We start from the raw sequence: 26,105 nt of genomic DNA, 5'->3' as shown, positions 1-26,105 counted from the left end.
GGTAGAAGTCAGTTTACTTCGGGTACACATTTGTTCTGAGGCTGTGGGCCTTCGGGCGTGTCGGTGCACCCGGAGCAGTGACATTCTCCTCTGGTGAAAAATACTGATAACAGAATATTGTGTAGCCCGTGAGGTAGGAGTGAGGATTAAACGCAGCCATGTCTGCAGAAGAACCTTGCAAAGTATTTCAAATACTCATAGCTTTAATAGATACACTTAATCTTTTAAGAGTCCTATTCTGATTTTTAAAAAATGGTTAATTTTAGCTTACTGCCATAACTGTTTAGCTTTCTTAGGATGTACATCAACAAGGTAATTTTCAACTGGCAGTATTATATTTGAAGAATTTTTAAAATTCTTACCTAAAGAGACATTGATCATGGCTTACTTCAACCACTGTCCTGACCTCTCCCTTAATGTCAACTGCCATGTTGATCCCGAGTCTGAAGTCTCCTGTCTGTGCACCCCGGCACTTTTGTGAAAGCTATCTTTACTTTAATAGAGACAGTTGTGACTTAAAATCTGCATTGTTAATGCACTTAAACGTCCAATAGTGTTAGAATTTGGGGAGAACATGTGAAGTCAAGACAGGAAAAGAAAATAAGATGGGGGCGTCATGCACATTTAAGACACATCCACAGTGACCTCACAGAAAAGAGGGGCTGGGCTCAGGGAAGACATTTATTACAGCAGGTCTTTAGTCGTTACTGTCATGAACATTTTCTCATGAAATTCCACAGATCCTTTAAGCTATTAGTATTAGCTTTTTTCTTTTTATGGAGTGAGACTTTGTTAATTTATGAAATATTTACAGCGTTTACAAAAAGCAAGAGAATGTCTAATAAAATTTCTTATACATACAAAATTTATACATTCTTCTACTGCTTTTGAGATGTCTTACTTGGTAGACCAATTAAGCTATGACATAAAATAATTTACAAAGATATATTTAATCTCTCTTAATTCATTGAAAACAAAACCATATTAACTATAAATAGTCCTTTACAAATCATCGTGAAACACATTAATTGGTTTAACTCTAGCCTTACCTTTTACAAATATACTTACTAAATGAATTAGTTCAGATATCAAATAGTACTGCATTTGAAATTTCATTTAATACTACAAAAAAAAAAAACTGAAAAAGCAAACGGCCAGGTACTTCAAGTAAAAATTTGTAGAACCAGTTTTTATGCATGCTTTGGGGGAGGAGCATCCAACACCATTTAAACTGAAATTCATAAACACAATATTTTCAAGAATACGCTCAACAATGTACGTCTGCAGCTTTTATTTCAAAGAATGATGCTCTAGCAACAGCGCATACCTCCAAGATGCCCCACCTGACACTTTGGCAGACGAGCTGGTCTGACTAGAGCAATGTTTGCAAAATCTTCACCACCACAGCATAACACACCTGACCTCCTCAGACAGTACTCTCAAAGGGCTTCTCCACGACCTGAAAACGGGTCTGAATTTTAGGCAAGCTCATGGAAGAACTTGGAAAACACAACTGGCAAAGTTAAAAAAAAATCAAATCATATTTAAGTGGGCCCCATTTTTTTTTTAATATAAAAATACGATTCTCTTGAAAATTAGGGGAAAACACTTCGTATTCCAAAACTTCAAAATAATGAAAAACTCATCTACACAGCTATTTCTCCTTAAGTCACCACTTAACGATGGAATACAATTTGGCAATTATTTCAACACCTTGCTTTCGGATAATGCCTCAAAAGCTGAACTCTGGTTTTGGCAGTAACGCACATCTTTCACATGTGGATTCATTTTAGATAATCCAAAGCAACTATTATAAGCAGCTTGAGGAAAATCCATTTCACAAACATATGTTTTTCCCCTTTAGTTTAAAATAATGTTGTTCCAATTAAGCCTACAAAATACATATCGTGTACATAGCATTGCTAAAGAGGTAAATTAAATTTAAATTTTATCTTTCAAAAACTGCTTTGGAAAGGTGTCAGGATTTTCCAAAACCCCATCTTGGCTCCTTTCTTCTGATTGCCGTGTAGACACTGTAGTTTTCTTGTAATATGTATTCTAGAAGGCACATATTCAAGAGTTTAAGATTATGTTAGTTCAAGTTCTACATGGAGGCAAGTATTTTAATCTACTTTGTACAGAGGCCCCAAATGAAAGTCCACGATTTGCTCTCTTAGGAGCTGTGATGCAGCGCCAGGTTCCCTCTCAGAAGTGTGTTTGCACGTGGGGCATCATTTGTGAAGGACTGGAAGGGGAAGTCGAGGGATCAGAAAGCTTGGCAGAGTTGGCGAGCTGCAATTCCTCAAGCCGCTTTATGTATTCATCACGCAGGGCCAGGAGCTCCACGTACCGCTGTTCCACTGGATTCGGCTGCTGGAGAGAAGCACAAAGGTGCGTTACCGCTTGATGCCGCCACGGCACAAAAACTGGCCTAATCCGCTCCACACATCTGGTGCGGCTGCTGCTTTCTGAATAAACCCTCTTGCATCTTGCTGAGGTTTCACATACATACATAATATCCTTCAATACCGCAAAATTTAAAAATACAGAAAAGTACAAAGAATCAGACAACACCCAGCTGTTCGCCACCAAGAAATAACTAATGTACACATTTCCTCATACGTGCGTCACCATCTTTTTAAAATTTATCAACCCAGACACAGCTCCAGTCTCCTGTGTCGCCCATCCCAGGCCCACTGCCCTGTTTTGCTCCCAGAAGCAATAACTCTTCTCAGGTTGGCGTGTCGCTTTCCCTACTGTGCAGATTTGTGACACTTTTCCTATAAGTGAGTATCCAGAAACAAAATACACCATTATTCTCTATTATGTGGAAATTTACATCAATGGTTGTTTTCTGTATTCATCAATTGACATTTTGATCTGACATTGTTTCTGAATTGGATGGCAGTTGAGTTCCATTGAATGAAGGAACCACAGTTGATCCATCCATTCCCACACAATTGGTGATGCCCAGCGCTCCTCACTACCACACGCAACGCTGTGGTACTATCCTCGGACACATCTCCTCGGGCACGTGTGCCAAGGTTTCTCAAAGGGACTTTCCTAGTGGGGAATTGCTGGAGAAGACAGTATGGTCTCTTCAGCTTTACTAGACGCTGCCAAATTGTTCTCTGAGGTGGTGATAGGGCCTTATGCTCCCGCTAGTGATGTCTGGCAGTTCCTGCTGCTCCACATCCTCACCAGAACTTGTGAATGTAAGAGTAATTTTTCTTTTGCCAATTTGATGACTATAACTTGGTATCTCATGGTACTTTCAGTTTGCATTGCTCTGCTCTAGCACAACTTTTCATGTGCTATCGCCCATATTAATGCATGGCTGAGAGCAGCAGCTCTATGGCCTGCTGGCCTTGGTGTGAATCTCGGGTCTGCCTCTTCCCAGCTGTGTGACCGAACCTTACCCATCTGTCAAATGGGATTCAAAATGGCCAAGACCAACAGGGTTGTTGGGAGAGCGAAGTCAGGCAATGTTTCACTACAATGCCGATTTCTTTGATGGATAAATAAGGGACTGATGGCAGTATAAAGGTAGAAGTCATGCTGGAACAGGATGTGATTCTCCCCAGCAGGTTACTTTTTTAGACTTTTGTACTGAGATATAAATCACAGACAGTAATGTGCATAGATCTTAAAATGTTCAACTCAATCAATCTTTACATGTGTGTACACCAATGTAATCACCACTCAGGCCAAGATATACAACAGAACAGTCCCCAGAAGACTCCCTCGCCAGCACATTAATGTTTTGAAGTGATCAAGGGCAAGCTTCTAGAAAGCTTGAATAGTACATGAAGACATTAAGAAAAAAAGCCAAAAGTCTACATTAGTGCCTTCCTTTAGTGCTAGTGGCTTCTACAACCATCCTGCTTTCCACTGTGTTAAGCTACCTACTGAAGCTGCGAGCATCAACAAGGAGCGACAAGAAGACAATGCACTGATGAAGAAGGCTACACCCTGGATCTGATTTTTTTTTTTTTTTTGCTGAGGAAGATTGGCCCTGAGCTAACATCCTTGCCAATCCTCCTCTACTTTATATGTGGGACACCGCTGCAGCATGACTTGATGAGTGGTGTGTAGGTCCGTGCCCAGGATCCGAACCCGTGAACCCTGGGCCACCTAAGTGGAGTGCATGAACTTAACCGCTATGCCACAGGGCCTGCCCCTGGATCTGATTTTTAATGCTGAGAACGGTCTGCATTAGAAGCAGATGCCCTCCAGGACCTGCATCTCAGAGGAGGGAGCATGAGCCTTGGGGTTTAAGACTGTGTATTAGTTTCCCGTGGCTGCCACAACAAATTAACATAAACTTGGTGGCTTAAAACGACGAATTTATTTTCTCATAGTTCTGCAGGGCAGAAGCCTGAAATCAGGCTGTCAGTGGCCTGTGCTCCCTCTGCAGGCTCTAGGGGAGGATCCTGCCTGCCTCCTCCAGCTTCTGGGGGCTCTAGGCTTCCTTGACTTGTGGCCACATCACTCCGATAACTCCTGCTTTCACATGGCCTTCTCTCCTCTATGTGTCCATGTCTCAAATCTTCCTCTGTTTTCTCTTGTAAGGACACCTCTCATTGGATTGAGGGCCCACTCTAAATCCAGGAGGATCTCATCTTGAGATCCTTAACTTTATTAGATCTGTAAAGACCCCTTTTCCAAACAGGGTCACATTGACAGGTTCTCAGGGACATGTCTTCTGGGGGACACCATTCAACCCACTACAGGTTGCCAAGAAGTGATCAATGGCGGCCAGATGCAAATGCTGCACAGATGTAACTATGCCCGAGTTTCTACTGGGACTGTTGCTTCCATTACAGCTCTGGATACAAAGGTCCACAGGTTAGCGGAGGTCTCCTGCTACCTCCTAATCCTAGTCTTCCTGTAGGCCCTGCTCTTTGTACTTTGTAGGACGTGAGGGTTTTCAGAAATACGTATACGGTATTAGAACAGGAACGCCTGGGGGAGCGCCTGTCCCCCGTGAAGTGCTGTGCACTGCCTGTTAATGTCCTTTGCCCGTTTTTCTCTTTATGTATGCAGCTGAGGGCCACACACTGTTCTAGGCCCTCAGGCTCCATCAGCCAACAAAGGAGGCCCAAATCCCTGTTTTTATGGTGTCTATCTGCCAGCAGGGGGAGACAGACAAACGACGAATACCACAATCCTGTGAGTCACACAGAATGTTTGAAGGTGATGAAAATACTATAGAAAAGAAGCAGAGCAGGGTAAGGAGGGGAGGCAGGCAGCTACACTCTAAACCCAGTGGTTGGGGTGAGGAAAACTGAAGAGGCGACTCTTGAGGGAAGGCTGGAGGGAGGGGGGCAGGGAGCCAAGCAGATGGTTGAGTGTCTGAGGATGAGCAAGGAGTCAGTGTGGCTGAAGCAGAATGTGTGAGAAAGAGGTGTTGGTGAGGGGGCCAGGAGGCCAGAGAGGGAAGGGGAGGGTCACAGAGGCCACCGGAAGGACCTGGGCTTTGGCTGTGTGCGAGGTGAGAGCTACCTAGACAATTGTGAGCAGAGGCATGGTGGGATCTGGTGTATGCTTTACGAGGACTGCTTTGGCTGCCACGTTGAGAAGAGACTAGAGGGAAGCAAGGGGAGATGCAAGGAGTCCAGCTGGCAGGCTATGAAGCAGCCCTTGGTGAGAGCGTTCGGGGGCAGTATCAGATTGAAGGCCAAGCCCAGCGGGCTCTCCCAACAGATTGGATGTGGAGGGGAAGAGAGAAAGGAGTCAGAGATGACTCCAAGGTTTTTGGCCAGAGCGACTAGGAGGGAGCTGTCTAGGACTGAATGGGAAGACGGCAGGAGGAGCGGGTTTGGGGGACAGTAGGAATTCTGCTGTAGACATGTTACGCTTGATTTGCTGTGCTGCCACCATTTACCAGCAACAGTCCATCTTTACCTGACGTGTCACAATGCCACCTGCTTCCCCTACCGAAGCCTCCACACCTACCTGGTCTGTTTCTGGGCTCTATTCTCCTTCAAATACATCTAGATATACAGCAGGGCAAGCTCTTACTCGATATTCTCCTCCAAAATTGTCTTCGCTATTTTTAAAACCTCCCTTTTTCATATGACTATTAGAATCAGTTTGTTACTGTACCAGCAAGTACAATTAGGCAAGAAAAAGAAATCAGAGGTGAAACAATCATTTTTGCCAATGACAAAGGTGTATAATTAAAACACTCAGGAGAGTAGACAGAAAAACTGTTAGAAATGAAAAGATAATCTAGTCTAGTAACGAGGACAAAATATATAAGTCATTAGCATCCAGACTAACAGCAACCATTTAGAGGCTATAACAGAAGGAGAAAGTCCATTTGTGATAGCACACCCAAAGACAAAATAATGAGAAACACAATTCAAAGTCAAGTGACTTGAAATACTACATCTCGACTTCTCACTTAGGAAATGAATGATGAAGTGAAGAGTGTGCCAGCTCAGCATGGAATAGACACTAGGCAATCAGATAGCTATGGGAGTATTTTAGGCTTCAAACAATTTTCATATACATATTCCTTTTAACTTTTCTATTGGAAATGACTTAAACACCACACAGGTCAGCCTGTTAATATCTGACTGTCCTATTTGCATCCTTTAGTTACCATGATGCGAAATGTGAACTTGCCCAGTGCAACCCTGGTTAACACCTACGTGGATACAGCGCTTCCCAAAGGAGGACATGAGGCTCACCAGCAGCCAAAGGCCCTATTCAGGTTTATAACGTGACCAATTTGTACTTTTGCTTTTGGCATAAGCAATTTCCTTACATGAAATAAAAGTACCAAATTTGCTTATTGATAGCTCGTCAAATGTAAGCCTTGGTCTTTCCATCAACTCTGCTGAGTTTTCATGTCACAGCAAGGGTCGCTGGCTTTTGCTTTTAAAAGCACACTAACCCTGCCTTCTTCTAGGTTAACACCTCATTATAGGGAAGGGCTGTATATGCTTTTGGATCTTTCACTACTGAGAGTCCACCAGAGTGTGGTGGGTGCTATAGGTACCCAGTAATTGTTTGCATGCCAACTGGGCCACACAACTGAATGACATTTTAACTTCTAAGTGTTTACGTATATTCTTTCAGGTTTACATTACATAATTTAAAAAGTCCTATGTGATAGGACTTTAATCTATTTCTGTATGAAATAATGTTCTACATAAGATCTTTAAGGAAATCTAATATACTTAATCCACACTTCTATTATTGCATTTCTCTCCGAGCATTTTAATCATCAGCTTACGTTCCTGGGTGCCCCGCCAGCCTAGGACCCCCTAGTGGGCAGAGACCGCTTCTTCCTAATCTCTGTGTCCCCTCAGTGCCTCACATAGGGGAACACTCAGTATTTGGTAGATGAAAATATAAATTTCTGAGGGACATAAGGATATGTGTAGGATCGTCCACACTCAGAAAATCTATATAGAAAGGATACATTATTTTCTTTTTTGAGTAAAGTTCACAGATCATAATATAGACCAATTACTGTCTCCAAATAAAAACCTCTACCCAAGAACGTGCATTCCTATCTGGCCCAGTTCCATTTTGCTAAGCTCTATGAGAACAAGGGGGAGAGATACAGCAGTTCTTCTAACGATGGCCCTTCAAACTTGACTTGTCACACAATTCTTGCTATTACCTTTATACATTCAGAAATGTATTGCTCTAAATTCCTTGAATTTTAAGAATTTCTCCAAGTACAAATGAGAGGAGACTACAGAATCTGTACAGAACTTGTCAACACTTCCTAATTACCAATGGTTTAAAACCAAGCCATGGTCAATAGAGAAAAGGCTGAATCTATAGGACAAACACAGTGCTCATCTATATAATATTTTTTAATTAGAAAAGGAACGTGTCCTCTGTAACAGTGGTTAGAATCCTGGAAAAATTCCCATTTCCTCTTCACTTGATATTCCAATGCTAGAACTACCGCTAAATAAATTCCCTCAATGTGCTTCTTGAATCCCAAACAAGTGAATGTTCTCAAGCCCTGGAATCTGTCCCTTTCCTAAGATCACACATTTCAACCATTACTAAATTGCAAAAGCCTTTCATGCAAGCAGCAGAGACCTTGAAATGAGAGTGCCAGCTTGAACCGGGCATCTCCCCCATGAGACGAGCGTGCGAAGACTGGCATGCGGCCAGGTGCCTGAGTGGAATCGACAATCTATGAGGCAGACAGCGGCTCCTGGCCCCTGCTGTCGCCTATTTCTAGCAGGATTAAAGCTGGCGCTGATGCAAGACTGGCCTGTGAAAACAGGTAGACCATCCAAACTGCAGGAAAATGGGCAAAGTTTTACCAAGAGCAATTGCAAATACTGACTATTTATAGTGTTTAAAACAGATCACTAAATGGAGGAGGTCCTCCCAAGCCTTTACAAACAGGCTGTATTTTTCTTCTGATTTTGGATGGAATGGGGGCGGGAGAGTGGAAAGCCTGATGTGTCTTTAATAAAACGTGGAGTCTTTGGCTTCAAAAATCATTGTTTCCATTTGCAATTGATCAGTGGCCAACTGAGTGCACTATCAATGACAGGTCAATTATCTTTACTTGAGAAGTAAAGACCCTCAGTAAGAATCACTCTGATGTTAGCTGACCTAGTACATACACCTGAACCAGAGAGCAGACATGGTTTTCTCTCCTTGAAGGATGATCTAAGTCTAGTCACTGGAAAGAATTTTCTTATGATGTGTAACAGCTTCCAGTAATTATAAAGGAAATCCCTGGCTAGCAAAACTTGGAAATTTTCCAGAGCTTAAATCAGTTTACATTTTAGCAAAAAAAAAAAATATATATATATACATATTATTCATGTCGGCAGAAGAATATAAGTTTAAGGCCAATCAAAATACATGGTTTGGTCATTAAAAACAATTTTTTAATTAAATTTGCATTTAAAAGTAAGTGTGATTTTTTTTGTCTGATATTTTTCCCCTCATGATATTAAAAGAAAACTACCAAATCACATTATCTAAGTACAGAAACAATCATCAACCGACACCACCAGCATTAACTTACTTGTTGCTTGATTCTGGGGTTCCATCGAATGTAGTAATTCACCCAGAGTTCCAAGTGACGCATACTGGCAACTGGATATAAAACTCGATTGATTTCTTTTGTATAGAAGGGATTTTTGAATTTGTCTTTATTACTGTTTATCAGTGACCATAAAGAAACTGTTCTTTCTGTAACTTTCTATGGAGAGAGAGAGAAAGTGGAAAGCCTAAGTAAACACAGAGCCAAGTACACAAACCATTTTGCAGCCTGTGGCGATACAGGTGAGCATCAACTTGAATCCCACATTTACATTATCCCTCTAATAGCTCAAAAAGCCTCACGGGCTAGTGAGTGCTCGGCAGCCACTTACCGATATTTGCATAGATAATGGCCTCGCTTGAGAGCCACTATCTCTGCTGGAAGAGAGAGGTGCGGGATGCTATAAGATTAAAGGCAATTCACTGACCTAAGAAGACTATTCCTGGCTAGGTAAAACATTTATGAACAGATGGGCAGTATGGTCGTTTTAATTCAGCACAAAGAAACATTATCATAAGATCCCACTGATTTTTTTCATTTTGGTATTTGTTAGAACTACAAAATCTTAACCTGTGTCTACTTGACAGTAGCCATCTAGATATAAATTTATTTTAATCAACCATCCAGATGTGTAATCTACATCATGCCAACATCCAGATAGAAGAAAGCACCTGGATAACTGACTTCACTGAATCTTCACTTTTTAGTCCAGTGTCCATCATCTCACACAGATATTCGTATTTTCATTTTTTTGTTATAGATTTTTACTGATTTTGGCTATTAACTAGAGAAAAACCAAAGCTTGGGAAATAAAAATACAAGTATTAAAATTACCGAAGGCAGAATTTGAAACTCTTCCTAGTAATGACTTCAATAAGAAAGGGCAGATAAGCTAAAACTGGAAGCTAAAAGGAACAGCTTGAAGTAAGTGACTGAAGAAATGTCTTTGACACACCTACTTTGTTAACGAACGATAACAACGGCAGCCTAATTTTGCCTTCTTTGGAATCCCCCTAAAACTGCATTTGCACCTTTCTGATGCCACGATCTACACTACATTGGGTTTATTTGCATGCTTGTTTTTATTTTTATACATGCACATAGTTTAAAAAGTCAAACAGCCTGACAAGGTTTGTCTCTCCCCAGAAGCAAAGGTGTTTGATTTTTTTAATTGATTTCTTTGCTTATTTGGTACTTACCTCCAAATCTCTAAATAACATGTTTTTCTTGCTACTCGTTGGCTATCCAGTGATAGGCATTAGCTCCTGACACTGCCACCACGAGAGGGTCTCCCCCTCCATCCTGCTACACACACGCATTTTCGATCCTGCCTCACACTCCCAATACACAGCGGAGCGCTGATTAGATTGATGTTCAGTGCGTAGATGCCTATGACTAAGCCATGTATAGTTACTATTCTGTGATTTCTTTTCCTGCACCATCTTTTTTTGTTTTCCCTTGATTTAACAACTGTCTATTCTGTTTGACTTCTAGCTTCCAACATTGCTGTCGAAGAACTCAAAGTTGGTCTGAGTTCTGTTTCTTTGCAAATAACCCCTTCTTTTTTTCTTTGGAAGCTTGAAGGACTTTTTCTTTCTCCCTGGTGTTCTGAAACTTCCCAAAGATATGCCTTAGTATGGCTCTATTTTTGTCCATTGTGCTTGGGCACTTGGCAGGCCTTTAAATGTAGAAACTCATGTACTTCAATTCTGGGAAATACTCTCAAATTATTTCGGTGATTTCTTGCCCTCTGGTGTCCCTGTTTTCTCTTTCTAGAACTCCTATTATTTGGATATTAGACCTCCAGGACCAATCTTCTAGTTTTCTTATCTTGATTCCATTTTCTACTTCTGTCTCTACGCTCTACTTTCTGGGAGATTTCAATTTTACCTTCCAACTCTTCTTCTGAGTTATTAATTTCTGTTGATATTATGCTTTTAGTTTCAAGTTCTTTTCTGATCTCTAAATGTTCTTTCCAAACAATACTGTTGTTATTTCGTGGTACCAATATTTTCCTATCTTTTTGGGGATATTAAATGACAGCTTCTTGTCTACGTTTCTCCCCTCCCTACATGGTAACTATGTTCTCCAAGCTGCTTTTTCTCCCTCTTGGTTGTCTGCCACTATTTAACAGTGGAGAACTGAAGAGTCGATTGGAAGCTCTGAAATCCTGAGGCTCGTCAAGTTGAGCTTCACTATGGGGAACTCTAGGTATGGGTATCTTTAGGTCCTTCTGCTTGGGCTAGTCAGTTTTCCCAGAGATAATTCTCTTTTTTTTAAACTGAGGTGGAGTTCACTTACCATAAAATTCACCATTTTAAAGTCTACAATTCAGTGGCTTTTAGTATATTCACAATGTTGTGCAACCACCACCTCTATCAAGTTCTAAGACACTTTTATCATCCCAAATGGAAACCCCATACCCATTAACCAGTCACTCCCCATTGTCCCCTCCCTCCTGCTCCTGTCAACCACTAATCTACTTTCTGTCTCTATAGACTTGTTATTCTAGACACTATACATAAATGAAATCATACAGTATGTGACCTTTTGTGTCTGGCTCCTCTCACTTAGCATGTTTTCAAGGTTCGTCCATGCTGTAGCATGGATCTGAACTTTATTCCTTTTTATGGCTGATTAATACTCCATTATGTAGATATACACTTTATCTATTCATCAGCTGATGGACATTGGGTTGTTGCCACCTTTTAGCTACTGTGAGTTGTGCTACTATGAACATCTGTGTACGGGTTTTTCTTTCAATTCTTATTTTCATTTCTCTTGAGTATATATCTAGGAGTGGAATTGCTAGGTCATATGATAATCCTATATTTAGCTTTCTGAGGAACAACCACCAGACTGTTTTACACAGTGGCTGAACCATTATATACTCCCACCAGCAGTGAGTGAGGACTCCATTTTCTCCCCCTTTCCTTGTCAACAGAAAAAGTTCTTTCATGCTCCAACCTGGAAGACAAGGACCCACTGCCAGAATGCTGGAAGTCAGTAGGGAAAGTGAGCTGGGGCCACCTGATGACACTCAGGTTCCCAACCCAGAGACCCACTCTCACCCCCTCTCAAGAAGAAACCTCTGTCAGAGTCCTCAGCTCCAGAGAGGGGTGGAGAGGATCTGGGGAAGCTAAGTGCTTATTCTAAACAGAGCTTGCGGTTATCTTATCCTTTCCCTTTTGCCCTAGATACCTGGTATACCCTCTCCCCCAAACCCCTGAGGGGTTCCCGTGATACAAAGTGGGTTGGTTCTTGGCTTCCCTGCTGCTGGTTTGAGATTCAGTTTTCTGAAGCTATGTTATTTACCACTTATCTACTAGCTTTCCAGCTTCCAACAGTTTGTTGCTGTGTCTCCTTTCTCATTTTCCCTGTTTTTGAGGGTGTATGCTTTCAAAAAATTCCCTTTCCTGACCTTTTTATGGTGTTTTGGGAGGGAGACCTTGCCTACCTTTCAAGTCATTCCTGCTCCCTGAGGGCAAAGTCAATGTCTTATCCCTCTAGTAGATACAGACACTCAACAAACCCTGGCTAAAGTGAAAACACCCAAGCTGGGGGGTACAACACGAGAAACTGTGCATTGACCACAAATCAAGCTACCAAATTCTTTTTGTTTCAAGGCAGACCAGACATATTTAACTGAGAGGATTAGCAGTTTTGCTCACCTGTCTTTCTCGAGCGGATTCACAGTTGTACAAGAAAGTACCAAAGCGGCAGCTGTACAGATGATCCAAAATCGTAATCAGAAATCGTTCATTGAATTCAAAAGCTGTAGGGAACTAGACACAACAAACGAGCAAACAGAGCATGAAAACTCGGGGCTGATCTTTCATCGAACAGAACAGAGGTGCAGAAATGCTGCCACATTGTAGCCATCCAGGCAGGAGGCAGAGGCTGCAATGGGCACTTGCCCTGTAGCTCCTCTGTCGGTGCTCTGCACAGGACCAAGGAGTTTACATAAGGGCCAAGCAAAGAAACAGAGGCAAAGGAGACAAGCAAGCCGATTCTCTGGCTTCTCCTGACTGGCCAGGCATACAGGAGAGTTTAATCCTTTTCGGGATTATCAGTTAGGAGATATGCCTCTACACAAAGGCCAGTGTAGACTGAATGGAGAAGACAACTGGGTATTGTCAATTCCTCCATTAGTAGAGGTAATACAGCTAAATATTGAAGTTGAAAAACTTTATTATGGAAAACCCCAGACATATAAATAATACTGAGAATTAAAAAAATGAACCCCATATGCCATCATCACCCGGCTCCAACAACTATTTGCACATGGCCAAACTTGTTTCATCTCTCTCTCTGCCCCATATTATTTTGAGGCAAATCCCAGATATTATATAAAAATATCTAAACATTAAGTTGAATGTATTTTTATCCTATGTATCCCTTACCTGTTTCGACATCTGCCATACACAATCAATAAACTGGAGAAAAATAGGAGATCGGTCAGCATCGGCGTGGTTCTTATCACCGTGACCTATTCTCTGAAATGAGAGGAAGATGATTTGTTTTAATTCATGGGTACAAAGCTGAGAAAGCATATAACCACAAAATGTGACAATACAACTCAGGGATTTGTTTTCCAAATGCCAAGTTTCTCAGAGAGTAAAAAGTATATTTTTCCTTGGCAATATAAAAAATAATATAAGGTTTTGAAATAATGGAAATTAAGTATATAAACGTCTTTAAAATACCAATACACATTGGCAAAGTATCATCATATGTGAGTGTTACAACTATTTCATCCGATTGGATGAAGGCTAAGAGGCTGCACAGCAGTGTTTCTGAAACTGTCTATGGATCCTCTGCATGAGAATCATCTGGGGAGCTTGTTAAATATGCTAATTCAAAGGGTGTCTGGAAACAAGACCTGGAAATATGAATTTTAACAGATTCTCTCAATTTTTAAAATGTATATGAGAATAATAATAAAAAAAAGCCACAACTAGAAGTCTAGCATCTCTATAAAATATAGTTGGTTCTAACAGCTATAATATTAGTTGAGAAAGAATTGTCATCTTATCTTCCTTCTTTTGCCCAATTTCAATTTAAACATAGATATACAGACTCCTTGTATGACTTTCAAGTGAAACCGTAAATAGTGCTGATGGATAAACATAAACGTCTCCTAAAACCTATGGAGTGTTTTTTATTACACTCCACAAACCCAAGGCATCAGACATTTTCAAACCTGTGGAGTGTTTTTTATTACACTCCACAGATTTTCTTTTTAAAAGTGAATACATGGTTTAATGACTAGTTTTTTAATCCCAAATGGTGGTGATCTGACATTTAAAAAGTCAGCTTTATTGTTTACTTACAGATGCGAATTTATGTCCAAAACTTATCCATTCTTTTTGTACCAATATTTCAAAGCCTTCGATGCTCCGATAGAAGCTGTCCAGCATCAGCATGGCCAGGGACGTCAGCTGGGCAGTCCTGTCCCATCCGTCACTGCAGTGCACGAGCACTGAGCTCTTCCCTGAAGAGACTCTGTCTGCTACTTGAATGGCTCCCGTCAAAACAAGCTGGCAGAGAAAAACATGCGAGTCAGGAGGCAGCTGTAAGATACTACTAAATGTGAAATTATAGTTTTTAACCCTAGAAAAAGTCCTGTTTTAAAAATCTATTAATGTCTAGAACAGAAAGATTTCCGAAAATGAAACACCAGGAGCTGCAGGATCTGTTGTTCTTCCTCTACAGAAACTGCTACTAAAAAAAAAAACAAGCAAACACACAAACAGCCAAACTGCATTTCAAACTTATTCTCATGTATATGATTGTATGAGTCAGCTAGGGCTGCCGTAACAAAATCCCACAGACTGGGGGGCTTAAACAATGGACATTTATCATCTCACAGTTCTGGAGGCTAGAATTCCGAGATGGAGGTGTTGGCAGGGACATGCTCCCTCTGAAGGCTCTAGGGAAGGACCTGTTCCAGGTCTCTCTCCTAGCTTCTGGTAGTTCCTTGGCTTGTGGCAGCATCACTCTAATCTTCACATGACATTCTCCCGGTGCACGTGTCCTTGGGTCGAAATTTCCCCTTTTCATAAAGACACCAGTCTTACTGGATTAAGACCCACCCTACTCTAGTACGACCTCATCTTAACTAATGACATCTGCGATGACCCTATTTCCAAATAAGGTCACACTCCGAGGTACTGGTGGTCAGGACTTCAACATACGAATTTTGAGGGGACATAATTCAACCCATAACAGTGATCATATTAGAAAAATCACTGGCCTAACAGGTCCAGTCTAGACCTTAAAGGCCTGATACAACAGAAATCAACTTTCAGCCTTTAAATTGACAAAATATGAACTCTTATGTGGCTCATAAATAGCAGAATACTCACCTAAAGAGATGGCCTTCTAGTAAAAATTTGAGACTTAGAAGTACTACTAAATTTATGTATACAAAGAGTTATTGTTTTGATGTCATTTTTGATGATTTAATATACAGAGGTATACTTTACAAACTATAGAATTTATCCATCATAAGTGTGCAGTTCAATAAGATTTAGTAAATTTATACAGTTGTGCAACCATCACCACAATCCAGTTGTAAAGCACTTCCATCACCTAAAAAAGTTCCCGAGTGCTATCTAAGGTCAATCTCTAGCCCCTCCCTCAGCCCCAGGCAACCACCGATTTGCTTTCTGTCTCTACAGTTTTGCATTTACTAGAAATTTTATATAAATGGAATCCCACAATAGGTGGTCTTTTGTGTCTGGCTTCCTTCACTTAGCATAAAGTTTTCGAGGTTCATCCATGTTGTAGCGTGTATCAGTACTTCATTCCTTTTTATGGCCAAAAAATATTCCATTGTATGGATAGACCACATTTTACTTATCCATTCATCCACTGATAGACATTTGGTTGTTTCTAGTACTGGTTACTATGAATAGTGCTGCAGTGAACTTTCACATACACATTTTTGTATGGACATAAGTTTTCATTTCTCTTGGGTAAATATCTAGGAGTGAAATGGTTGGATCATACGGTAAATGTATGATCATTTAACTTTTTAAGAAACTGTCAAACTGTTTTCGAAAGTGTTTGTACCATTTCACATTCCCACTCTCAGTGTATGAGGGTTCCATCTTTTCATGTGCCTATCAGCCATTTGCAGACATTATGTCATTTTGGAGCTCCCCAAATTCTAACAACCATGCAACAGACATGTATTATGGTCATTTTAACTAATTCAAGGAAACTGAAATACTCATTTATTTTAACTAATTCAAGGAAAAGTCAGACTAAGTCAAAGATGTGATGTATAGAAATTTTAAAAGAAATGTGATTTTATTCTTTTGACATAAACAGTAACTAAAGATAAGTGGATAAAGTAGTGCCAAGAAGGACAGGTTAAGGGACCTGATGGCACATCAATTATGTCTACAAAAATTATTGCTTTTAAAATGACTAGCCCAGGTTTATTTCTTCAAGCATTTAAAAAATCTCCTCAAAATACTATTTACAATTTGAATTGAGGCCCTTCTGAAGAACAGGCTGTTGAGAAGCACTGGTAATATACTAGGTCACTGGAGTCCAACTGATGAAGTTGAGGGCCACTCTCAGCTACTTCCCTTATAATAAAAGAGGGATGAAATCTTGGCCAATTATCTTTACAAATATTAGATGTTTTCAATGCAGTATGAATTCCCACCATCACTTCTTGACAGGAACAGTTATAATTATATAAATGAAAATAATCAGATTTTCCAAAATACATCACTGAACACTCACATAATCGGACAGACTTGTGACTGATGGAAAGAAATGACAGCCGTCAAGCGGTGGAAGGCATGGTGGTAGGAGCACTGGCTCAGTGGCTGAAGGCCTGGGTTTGAAACCTCATTCCACCACTTCTGACAAGTCACACCTTCAGCCAGTCACATAACTGTGGTTCCTTTCTCTCTCAGGTGAGGAGAGGAGTGATACCCCCACCAGCCTGTCTTGGACTAAAAGAGATAATCCCCATAAAGTGCTGACATGGAGCATGTGTTACATGAATTCTAGCTGCCGGCTAGCTGCCTTCTAAGAAGCACAAAACAATACTTCTCTCTAAAATGGGAAGGACTATAGGGGAAGAGTATTGAAAATTGAGAAGGACAGAGAGAACACATAAGCTCCAGAAACCAGAGACCTCCTTCCACTCTGTTGGCACTCTATCAATGGACTGGAATGAGGATTTGGGACACATGCCATGGGTGGTGGTCTTCTCGCCTGCAAAAGGCTTGCCCTGTTTTGCAGAGTGTTGGGACCACTTCACTTGAGTGCAGGTTAGTGATGGCCATGCCACATGTCTATCACCAGCCCTGAGGCTGTCAAATAGTGCAGAAGGCTGAATAATGGTCACCAGAGATGTCCAGGTCCTAACCCCCAGAAACCTGTGAATACTGCCTTATATGGTAACAGGGACTTTGCAGATGTGATCAAGTTAATGACTTTGAGATGGTGAGATTATCTTGGATTATCCAGGTGGACCTCAAATTACATCCAAGTATCCTGAGAAGAGGGAGATCTCACAGAGAGAAGAGAAAGCAATGTGATCACGGCGGCAGAGCCTGGAGTGATACCGCCAACAAGCCAAGGAAGGCCAGCAGTTACCTGAAGCTAGATGAGGCAAGGAATGGAGACTCCCCTAGAGCTTCCAGAAGGAGCACAGCCAAAATGACCCACCCAATTCCCACTCAGTCTTCAAGGTTCGGCTCAAGGCTACCCACATCTCTGCTCCTCAGTCCGAACTGCTACGATCTGACTTATGCATGGGAAGCCCTGAGTCAGATGTTGTTACACAAGTCCACCTGGGCTCCCCGGTTACACCTGGTCTCCTCAGAGAATGACAGTTTCTTTAATTTCTTTTGAATCCCCCTTTCTATGGACAAAACTATAAAAACATACAGAGGTCTTTTATAACAATGTCCATATTCCTTAAGTCCTAACTTCCATACTTGATCTCTCGCAGGTGGCCTTCACTCCTGACTTCCTCAGACACCTGAGCCACTGCATAAGCCCTACTTCCAACGAGTCTCTCCTCCATCGAGCTCAGGGTGGAGTTCACTCACCTTGCCAGTAATTCCTGTACCTGTGCTCTCTCTTTCAAAAAAAAGCCTTTTCCCTTATTTACAAAAGTAATAGATACTCATTGAAAAAAATGGAGAAAACAAAGAAAAGCACAAAGAAGAAAATAAAAATAACTGTAGTGCTATTAACTCAGAAAGAATAATTGTTAACATGCTAGTGGACACCTTTCTAAACTTCTCTGCATACAAACATATTTTTCCTTAATTGGTGCTTTTGAAGCTCTTTCACTTTTATATGGTGAGCATTTCCTCATGCTATTAGATATCACATTACATGATTTTTAATGACTGCATAGTACTTCACTAGGTCGATATAACTTTTCTTGTACATTTAGGTTGCTTCCAATTTGTCACTATTATAAACATCCTCGTATATTCATCTTTTCAGACCTGTGTGATTATTTCCTTAAAAAAACACCTGAAGTATCTCTTCGCTTTGTCTACAAAAGTCCTTAAAAAGCTCTTCTTGAAATCATATGACCCTCAACCCTTCCCTTCCTTTAACTATCTTTTCAAAAGAAGAGTCTGTATTCACCACTTCTATTTTCTCCACTCTCCTCCATCCTAGCAGTAGACACCCATAAAAGTCTGCCCTCTAAGGTCATCAAGGATGTCCCTAATAAAGGTATTTTAAGTACCACTGACTCTGTCTTAGCTCCTTTCTTTAAATTCCTATATCCTCCTTTGATCTCCTGATTTCTCTGTGATGAGCTCCACCTCTCACCTCCTATCCATTCTAAGTCCTTGGTCTCCCTGCACATTGTCTCTCTCAGCATCCTCATTAAAAGACTTGGCTTGACTTTGTTGCCCAACAGCTGATACTCAGGCCTACGTCTTAGTCCCAAGCCTCTTTTTTAGTTCCACTTTGCATGAAAAACTGCCTATTAGACAGATGGCTCACCACCACCCCAAATACACAGTGTTTCTCTTGCCCAAAGGCCTGGTCAGGACTACCCTTCATCTGCAAATGGTGATATCATTTTCTCAGTTAGCCAGGCTCACCCCCTTGGCATCTTCCTACATTTCTTTAGATCCTGCATCTAGTTAATCATCAAGTACCACAGGCCCTTCCTTGGAAACATCTCGCGTCTGTCCCTTTCGTAGTGCCTCCCCACACACACACCTGGCAGCGTTCCAATCTAGGCCATTACTACCCCATCTTTGGACTCTTGAAATGGCTCTGTTTTCTCTGACTTCACTTTCTTCCCTCTCTTGTCTATTCTATAAGCAGCTACCAGAACATTTTCCTAAAATACCCCACTATACCAAAACCTCTGGGTCTCCCCATAACCTAACTTGAGTCAAGGTCCCTGAACGCCTGGCTCCTCCCAGATCTCTCTAGATTAACCTGAAACTACAGAAACTCTCACTTTTCCCAAGTTGGCCTCACCCAGGCCTGTTTCTTGCCTTTTGTCCGGGCTGCCCCCTTTCTCTAGAATGGATTCCCCCAGCCCTTCTGCTTTCTTCAAGGACCAGATCAAGCCCCACTGAATCCCAAAGAGCCTGCTCCTTCCACTGACTTTGCTATGAAGCCTCACTGGTACTTAAAACACAGTAGCTTGGAATATTATGTTTCTTTTTACACATACATATCGTCTCTTCACCCATAAGAACCTCCTTAAAGGCAGGAAGTATGTCTTATACCTTTTCTCATTCACAGGGTCTAGCATGATGCTCTGTACATAATGAGAACAATCCTTTTTTATTTTTTATTATTTTTGTGTGTGTGTGAGGAATATTAGCCCTGAGCTAACATCTGATGCAAATCCTCCTCTTTTAGCTGAGGAAGACAGGCCCTGGGCTAACATCCATGCCCATCTTCCTCTACTTTATATGGGATGCCGCCACAGCATGGCCTGACAAGTGGTGCATCCGTGCATGCCTGGGATCCAAACCTGTGAATCCTGGGCCACCGAAGCAAAGCACGTGCACTTAACCGCTACGCCACTGGGCCGGCCCCACAATCCTTTTTTAAAATAAACTTTTAACTTTAGAATAGTTTTAGATTTACAGAAAACGTGTAAAGGTACTACAGAAAGTTCCCATATACTTGACCCAGTTTCCTCTATTATTGACATATTCTAATAGTATGGTACACTTGTCACAACTAATGAACCAATATTGACACATTATATAATTATTAATAAACTTATTAACTTATTTTTAATAAAGTGCATACTTTATTCACATTTCCTTACTTTTTACCTAATACCTTTTTTCTAATCCAGAATCCCATTGAGGATACCACATTACATTTAGTTGTCAGAATCATTTTTGTGGATGCTAAATTAAGAAAAATTGCGGGGCCGGCCCGGTGGCATAGCAGTTTAGTTCGCGGGCTCTGCTTCGGCGGCCCAGGGTTCGCCGGTTCGGATCCCAGGTGTGCACCAATGCACCGCTTGTCAAGCCATGCTGTGGCAGCATCCCATATATAGTAGAGGAAGATGGGCACAGATGTTAGCCCAGGGCCAATCTTCCTCAGCAAAATGAGGAGGATTGGCAATGGATGCTAGCTCAGGGCTAATCTTCCTCACAAACAACAACAAAAAGAAAAAATGAAAATTAGATACGCAAAATAAAAACACAATTCGTATCAAGTTGGGAAATAAAATTTGACTAGAAAGCAATCTACGTTAATAATTCACCTATTTAAAGTAAGCTTTTTATTTGTTTATATAAGTAAAAGTGTTAGTTCCCTCAGACAGCTTCAAGTACTTTTACTTTTAAAAGAATTGAGGTTTTTGTTGCCTTTATCAAGATGAAGGATTGAGTATAATAAAAACACAAAATTCATTCTTTAAAGTAAGTCAATTTGAGATTAGTTTCAATAAAAACAATCTCTCTAGGTCCTTGAGGGTCATACCCAGTAATGGTTAGATAATAAATTGGCTATTCCTACATAAACCTGCATGAAAGACTCAACTACTTACTATTGACGAGATAGAAAGCGATAGCTCTACAAACTCTAAAGATATTCTGGTGGTGATGCTGCGAAATCTTTAATTTGGGTAAGCAAATTAGAAAGAATCACAAAGCTGTCAAATGTAGAACCCTATACTATGAATATTACCTCTCCCACTGTTCCATTTATTCAAATTTAAGGAATTAAAAAATATTCCTGAGGAGTGACGTCAGCGTCATGGCGGAGTGAGCTTTCCTGTAAACTCTTTCCCCGATAAGATACAACAAAAGGAACAGTCACAGACCAACAATGGACTCCTAGATAGCGAAAAGCAAGATTGGAAAGATCCACACTGCCGCACATCTGAGAGTGGAACGTGCTGGGCCCCCGGAGGAAGTAGGGAGAGGTAATGAGAACTCCTCTCCCTCCCCATCAGATCACCGATCCCGGTCCGTGTGGCTTCCAGAGAGGGGGCAGGGGTGGCCCTCTGTGGGGAAACCGTAGCTCTTCGGGCTCTCTCAGCCAGTGGGAAACTCCCACACAGAGGACTCAGAACAGCCACAGGGCTACCATCAACATCTGAGCGCCCCAGGAGAGCAGAGAACGAGGGGCGAGCGAGAAGCCCCCCATGCCAGGGACCCAGCGGGCAAAAGAGAGAGCCCCCATTCCTCCCCGCATGCCCGACACTGAAGCTAAGCAGACCAGACCACACCGAGCGGCCGGCCGATAGCAGTGAGCAGCCGGGGCAGAGCGCAGGGGGCTCAGATTACACAGCCCTTAACCCCCACACGGTGGCGGCGGGTGGAAACTGTAACCAGATATTTCCAGGATGAGGAAAAACAAAGTGAAAACAGGAACCACAATGCAAAGGTACATGAAATCACCAGACCAGAAGGAAAATGACAAGCACCCAGAAACCAACCCTGAAGGCACAGAAATCCATAACTTAAATTTCAGAGATTTCAAAATAGCTATCATAAACAAACTCAACGAAATACAAGATAACACAAACAATTCAATGAGATTAGGAGTTTCTTCACAAAAGAGATTGAAATCATAAAGAAAAACCAACCAGTACAGATGGAGATGAAGAACACAATGGAGGAGATAAAGGAGAATCTGGAATGTTTAAAGAACAGAGCTGACAATATGGAGGAAAGAATTAGCATTACAGAGGATAGGAATACAGATATGCTCCAGATGGAAGAGGAGAGAGAACTAAGACTAAAAAGAAATGAAGAAAGTCTCCGAGAAATATCTGACTCAATTAGCAAATGTAACATAAGAATTATAGGTATTCCTGAGGGAGAATAGAGGGAAAGAGGAACAGAGAGCCTATTCAAGGAAATAATAGCTGAGAACTTCCCACATATGGGGAAGGAGCAGGAAATACCAGTAAGCGAAGCCAATAGGTTGCCTAAATATGTCAACAGGCAAAGGCTCACTGTCCAAAGTCAATGACAAAGAAACAATATTAAGGGCAGCTAGACAAAAAGAAAAAATAACGTACAAAGGAACTCTCATCAGGCTCTCAGCGGATTTCTCAACAGAAACTTTGCAGGCCAGGAGAAACTGGAATGATATATTCAAAATACTGAAAGACAAAAACTTTTAGCCAAGAATACTCTATCCAGCAAAAATATCCTTCAAATCTGATGGAGAAATAGTAACTTTCACAGATAAACAAAAGCTAAGGGAGTTCATGGCCACGAGACCCACATTACAAGAAATACACAAGAAGACCCTCAGGCCTGAAAAAAAGAAGAGAAAGGGAATACAATGCTTGGAGCAGGGGGAAAAATAGGTAGATAAACTCAGAAAAATAGTAGATCTTTACTGGAATAGGTTAGCAACCACTTAAATACAAAAATCCAAGATCAAAGGAAGGAAATCAACAAAAATAAATATAACCTCATCACTTAAACACACACCCACAACACAAGATAGAATAAGGTATAACAAGAATGACTTAGAAGGGGAAGAGGAAAGAGACTGAATTGACTTAGTATAAGGAAATAAGAGGCTATCAGATAATGGACTATCTCATACACAAGATTTTTATACAAACCTCAAGGTAACCACTAAACAAATAATCAAAACAAAAGCACATATGATAAACAAAGAGAAAACTAGAAGAGTCATAAGACAGAACAACCAAACTGAATTGGCAGTCCGAAACAAATGGGTCAAGAAACAAAGGAAATGCAAAAGAACTGGAAAATAAGTGACAAAACAGCAACAATTAAGCCCTCATGTATCAATAATGACCCTAAATGTAAATGGACTGAACTCTCCAATCAAAAGATACAGAGTGGCAGGATGGATTAAAAAGCAAGACCCAACAATATTCTGCCTCCAGGAAACACATCTCAGCTCTAAAGACAAGCACAGAAAAAATAAATAAATAAAGACAAGCACAGGCCCAGAGTGAAAGGATGGAAGACAATACTCCAAGATAATGGTAAACAAAAGAAAGCAGGTGTTGCCATACTCATATCAGACAAAGTAGACTTCAAGATAAAACAGGTTAAGAGACACAAAGAAGGGCAATATATAATGATAAAAGGGAAACTCCACCAAGAAGACATATCAATTATAAATATATATGCACCCAACATAGGAGCACCAAAGTACATAAAGCAACTATTAACAAACCTAAAAGGAGACATCAACAACAACACAATAATAGCAGGGGATCTTAATACCCCACTTACACCAACGGATGGATCATCCAGACAAACAGTCAATAAAGAAAGAGTGGACTTAAATGAAAAACTGGATGAGATGGACCTAGTAGACATATACAGAGCACTCCATCCAAAAACAGCTAACTACACATTCTTCTCAAGCGCACATGGAACATTCTCAAAGATAGACTATATGTTGGGAAACAAAGCAAGCCTCAATAAATTTAAGAAGACTGAAATCATAACAAGCATCTTTTCAGATCATAATGCTATGAAACTGGAAATCAACCATGAGAAAAAAACTGGGAAAGTGACAAAAATGTGGAGATTAAACAACATGCTACTGAACAACCAATGGATCATTGATGAAATTAAAGGAGAAAACAAAAAATATCTGGAAACAAACGAAAATGAAAATATGCCATACCAAACCATGTGGGATGCAGCAAAAGCAGTCCTGAGAGGGAAACAAATAGCTATACAAGCCTACCTTAACAAAAAAGAAAAAGCCCAAATAAGCAACCTTAAATTACACCTACAGAACTAGAAAAAGAAGAACAAACACAGCCCAAAGTCAGCAGAAGGAGAGAAATAATAAAAATCAGAGCCGAAATAAATGAAATTGAGACCAAAAAACAGTAGAAAGAATTAATGAAACAAAGAGTTGGTTCGTTGAGAAGATAAACAAAATTGACAAACCCTTAGCCAGACTTACTAAGAAAAAAAGAGAAAAGGCTCAAATAAATAAAACTAGAAATGAAAGAGGAGAAATTACAATGGATACCACGCAAATACAAAGGATTATAAGAGAATACTATGAGAAATTATATGCCAACAAATTGGACAATCTAGAAGAAATGGATAAATTCTTAGAGTCATACAACCTTCCAAAACTGAACGAAGAAGAAATGGAGAATCTGAATAGACCAATCACAAGTAAAGAGATTGAAATAGTAATTTAAAACCTCGCAAAAAATAAAAGTCCAGGACCAGATGGCTTCTCCGGTGAATTTTACCAAACATTCAAAGAAGATTTAATAACCATCCTTCTCAAACTATTCCAAAAAATAGAGGAAAATGAAACACTTCCTAACTCATTCTATGAGGCCAACATCACCCTCATACCAAAGCCAGACAAAGACAACACAAAGAACGAAAATTACAGGCCAATATTGCTGATGAACATAGATGCAAAAATCCTCAAGAAAATATTGGCAAACCGAATACAGCAATACATTAAAAAGATCATACACCATGATCAAGTGTGATTTATACCAGGGATGCAGGGATGGTTCAACATCTGCAAATCATTAAACGTGATACATTGCATCAACAAAACAAAGAATAAAAACCACATGGTCATCTCAATAGACGCAGAGAAGGCATCTGACAAGACACAACATCCATTTATGATAAAAACTCTCAACAAAATGGGTAGAGAAGGAAAGTACTTCAACATAATAAAGGGTGTTTATTACAAACCCACAGCCAACATCATACTCAAAAGGGAAAGGCTGAAAGCCATTCCTCTGAGAACAGAAACAAGACAAGGATGCCCACTCTCGCCACTCTTATTCAACATAGTATTGGAGATTTTGGCAAGAGCAATTAGGCAAGAAAAAGGAATAAAAGGAATCCAAACAGGCAACAAAAAAGTGAAACTCTCACTATTTGCAGACGACATGATTTTATATATAGAAAACCCTAAAGAATCCATTGGAAAACTATGAGAAATAATCAACAACTACAGCAATGTCACAGGGTACAAAATCAATCTACAAAAATCAGTTGCATTTCTGTATGCTAATTACGAACTAACAGAAAGAGAGCTCAAAAAGATAATACCATTTATAATTGCGTCAAAAAGAATAAAATATCTAGGAATAAATCTTACCAAGGAGGTGAAAGACCTATACAATGAAAACTACAAAATATTATTGAAAGAAATTGATGATGACATAAATAAATGTAAAGACATTCCATGCATATGGATTGGAAGAATAAACATAGTTAAAATGTCTATATTATCTAAAGCAATCTACAGATTCAATGCAATCCCAATCAGAATCCCAACGACATTCTTCACGGAAATAGAAAGAGGAACACTAAAATTCATAGGGGGCAACAAAAGACCCCAAATAGCTAAAGCAATCCTAAGAAAAAAGAACAAAGCTGGAGGCGTCACAATCCTTGACTTCAAAACATATTACAAAGCAATAGTAATCAAAACAGCATGGTACTGGTACAAAAACAGACACACAGATCAATGGAACAGAACTGAAAGCCAAGAAATAAAACCACACATATATGGACAGCTAATTTTTGACAAAGGAGCTAAGAACATACAATGGAGAAAGGAAAGTCTCTTCAATAAA

General features: G+C 40.4%; 1 protein-coding gene across 5 annotated transcripts in view; it reads right to left on the bottom strand.

The window, feature by feature from the left end:
• Positions 1-931: 931 nt before the first annotated feature.
• The window catches only part of MTM1 (myotubularin 1), a 104,155-nt gene continuing 78,981 nt past the window's right edge, over positions 932-26,105 (bottom strand). For 4 of the 5 annotated variants that reach the window (XM_058534880.1, XM_058534884.1, XM_058534882.1 and 1 more), the window contains 5 exons: positions 14,374-14,580; positions 13,444-13,536; positions 12,712-12,825; positions 9,023-9,199; positions 932-2,373 (listed from right to left, as the gene is read on the bottom strand). In XM_058534880.1, the coding sequence (XP_058390863.1) occupies positions 2,206-2,373; positions 9,023-9,199; positions 12,712-12,825; positions 13,444-13,536; positions 14,374-14,580 (759 nt within the window). In that variant the 3' untranslated portion in view covers positions 932-2,205. The remainder of the gene's footprint in view (positions 2,374-9,022; positions 9,200-12,711; positions 12,826-13,443; positions 13,537-14,373; positions 14,581-26,105) is intronic. The other variant, XM_058534883.1, reaches the window with a different exon arrangement.

This window comes from Diceros bicornis, chromosome X, assembly GCF_020826845.1.
Source record: "Diceros bicornis minor isolate mBicDic1 chromosome X, mDicBic1.mat.cur, whole genome shotgun sequence".
Lineage (NCBI taxonomy): Eukaryota > Metazoa > Chordata > Mammalia > Perissodactyla > Rhinocerotidae > Diceros > Diceros bicornis.
Note: the sequence above shows the minus strand (reverse complement) of the source record. Positions and strands in the feature narration are given on the sequence as shown.